This window comes from Arachis stenosperma, chromosome 6, assembly GCF_014773155.1.
Source record: "Arachis stenosperma cultivar V10309 chromosome 6, arast.V10309.gnm1.PFL2, whole genome shotgun sequence".
Classification (NCBI taxonomy): domain Eukaryota; kingdom Viridiplantae; phylum Streptophyta; class Magnoliopsida; order Fabales; family Fabaceae; genus Arachis; species Arachis stenosperma.
The window spans coordinates 58971509-58973688 of record NC_080382.1 but is presented as its reverse complement, the minus strand read 5'-3'; the positions used below and the strand labels follow the sequence as shown (position 1 = coordinate 58973688).

General features: G+C 40.8%; 1 protein-coding gene across 1 annotated transcript; it reads left to right on the top strand.

Annotated features, from left to right (window-relative positions):
- Positions 1-704: 704 nt before the first annotated feature.
- On the top strand, positions 705-1535 carry LOC130934087 (uncharacterized). The gene has a single exon (XM_057863677.1). The coding sequence runs from the start codon at positions 705-707 to the stop codon at positions 1533-1535; it is 831 nt and encodes a 276-aa protein (XP_057719660.1).
- The last annotated feature ends 645 nt before the right edge of the window (positions 1536-2180 follow it).

Below are 2180 nucleotides of genomic sequence, written 5' to 3'. Positions count from 1 at the left end.
AAGTATCTCTATCCCTTTTATTTTCTTTTTATTATTAATTTTCGAAACCCAAAACTATTTAATCTGCCTAACTGAGATTTACAAGGTAACCATAGCTTGCTTCATACCAACAATCTCTGTGGGATCGACCCTTACTCACGTAAGGTATTACTTGGATGACCCAGTACACTTGCTGGTTTAGTTGAACGGAATTGTGGAAAGAAAGTGCTGAGTTAATTCTTTTTGCACATGCCAAAGAGCTAATATTGTTGATCACAATTTTGTCCACCACATATGCAATTCTTACTCAAAACAAACTCATAGTTCAACAGATGAGTCTTCTCACTCAACAATTGAGTAGCGTGCAGAGCTCCATTGCTAAAATTCAGAGTGCCGTTCCTTATGATATGAATAATGGCTCCCCTCATGGTGAAACTTACAACAATGATCAGTATGTACCTGAACAAGTCAATCACATGGGAAATTCATCCAGAAGTCCCAATGATGTTCTTTACTCTCAGAACTTTAACCAGGGATAGAGAAACCACCAAAATCATAGACTGAGACAGCAACCTCAGATTACCCCTGACTTGGCATCCATTGTTGCAAAACTCGCAAAAATCCAACAAAGCTTTATACAGGAAGCCCGAACCTCATTTAGGAACCAAGAGATACAAATGGACCAAATGGACCAGTGAATATCTAAGCAACTTGCACTAATTAATATGGTCCCTAACTGTAGAAAGGAGTGCAAGGCCATTCACTTGAGAAGTGGTAAAGTAGCAGGATCAGAGACAAAGGTTCATGAGGAGCTACTTGAACAAGAGGCTCCGGAAGAGGCAAAAGACAAGGAAGAACACATCCCTCCCAAGCATTCAGAGAACCGTTTTCCAGTAACTCTTGATACACATCCAGCACTACCCAAGGCTCCAGAATACAAGGCTAAGATGCCTTCCCCTCAGAGGCTTCAAAAGGAGACCAAGGACAACCAGTTTTCAAAGTTCTTAGTGGTCTTTAGAAAGTTAGAAATCAATATTCCTTTTGCCAATGCTTTAAATCAAATGCCTCTCTATGTCAAGTTTATAAAAGACTTACTCTCTGCAAAGAAAGCCTTCAAGGGAGATGAAATAGTGGTGTTAACCAAAGAATGTAGTGCACTCATTCAGAGCATGCTGCCTAAGAAGATGTCAGATCCAAGGAGCTTTCGAATTTCTTGCACTATTGGGAATATCACTTTTGACAAAGCTCTTTGTGATCTTGGTTCAAGCATAAATCTGATGCCCTTATCTGTGATGAAAAAGCAAGGGATCCAAGAAGCACAAGCGACAAGGATAACCCTGCAAATGGCTGACAAGTCTCTGAGGCAGGTATATGGGCTAGTGGAGAACGTACTGGTCAAGGCTGGAGAGCTATTCCTCCTTATAGATTTTGTGATACTTGACAGGGGAGAGGATACAGATGAATCCATCATCCTAGGAAGGTCATTCCTAGCCACTGGAAGAGCCTTAGTAGATGTTGAGAGAGGTGAATTGATGTTGAGGTTGCATGAGGATTAGATGGTCTTCAAGGTTTTTAAACCTCCACCACCCCCTGAAAAAGGAGGTACTTGATGCAGAGTGCAATGCTGAAGCCTCCTCCCTTGGTGGAAACTCATACAATTTTCCCAGTCATACCACATACTATGAACAGGATCCTGTCCCTTGAGTATATTGAGCAGATCCATGAGAGTGAGGGGTGAGGATTTAAGCCTCTATGAGTATCTTCCTCCTTAAAGGAGCTAACCGTCAAGCTAGTGACGGTAAAGAAGCGCTTGGGGGGGCAACCTAACTATAAGTATCCTTAAGTTTATTTCTGTTTTATTTTAGTTTTATTCCAATTAGATTTTCATTTAATTTTTCATTAATTTTCATAGTTTTCCTAGGTTTAATATTGTTTATGATATGCATAGTGCTTAGAACAGGGACAGAAGAACTTAGAATGAAGAGCAGAACACCCTAGAGCAAGGTAGCATGGCGTTTCACGCCAGTAAGGGAGTAGAGGAAAATGAGTGTTTAACACCAGAAGAGGGGAGGAGCATCCCCCCCCCCCCATAGGGTGCTAAACGCCATGCTGGCGTTTAGCATCAAGGGGTCATCAAAAACAGTTTTAAATTTAAATTTTTCTTCCTTTTCTATCACTTCTATCTTCTTCTCTAATATTTT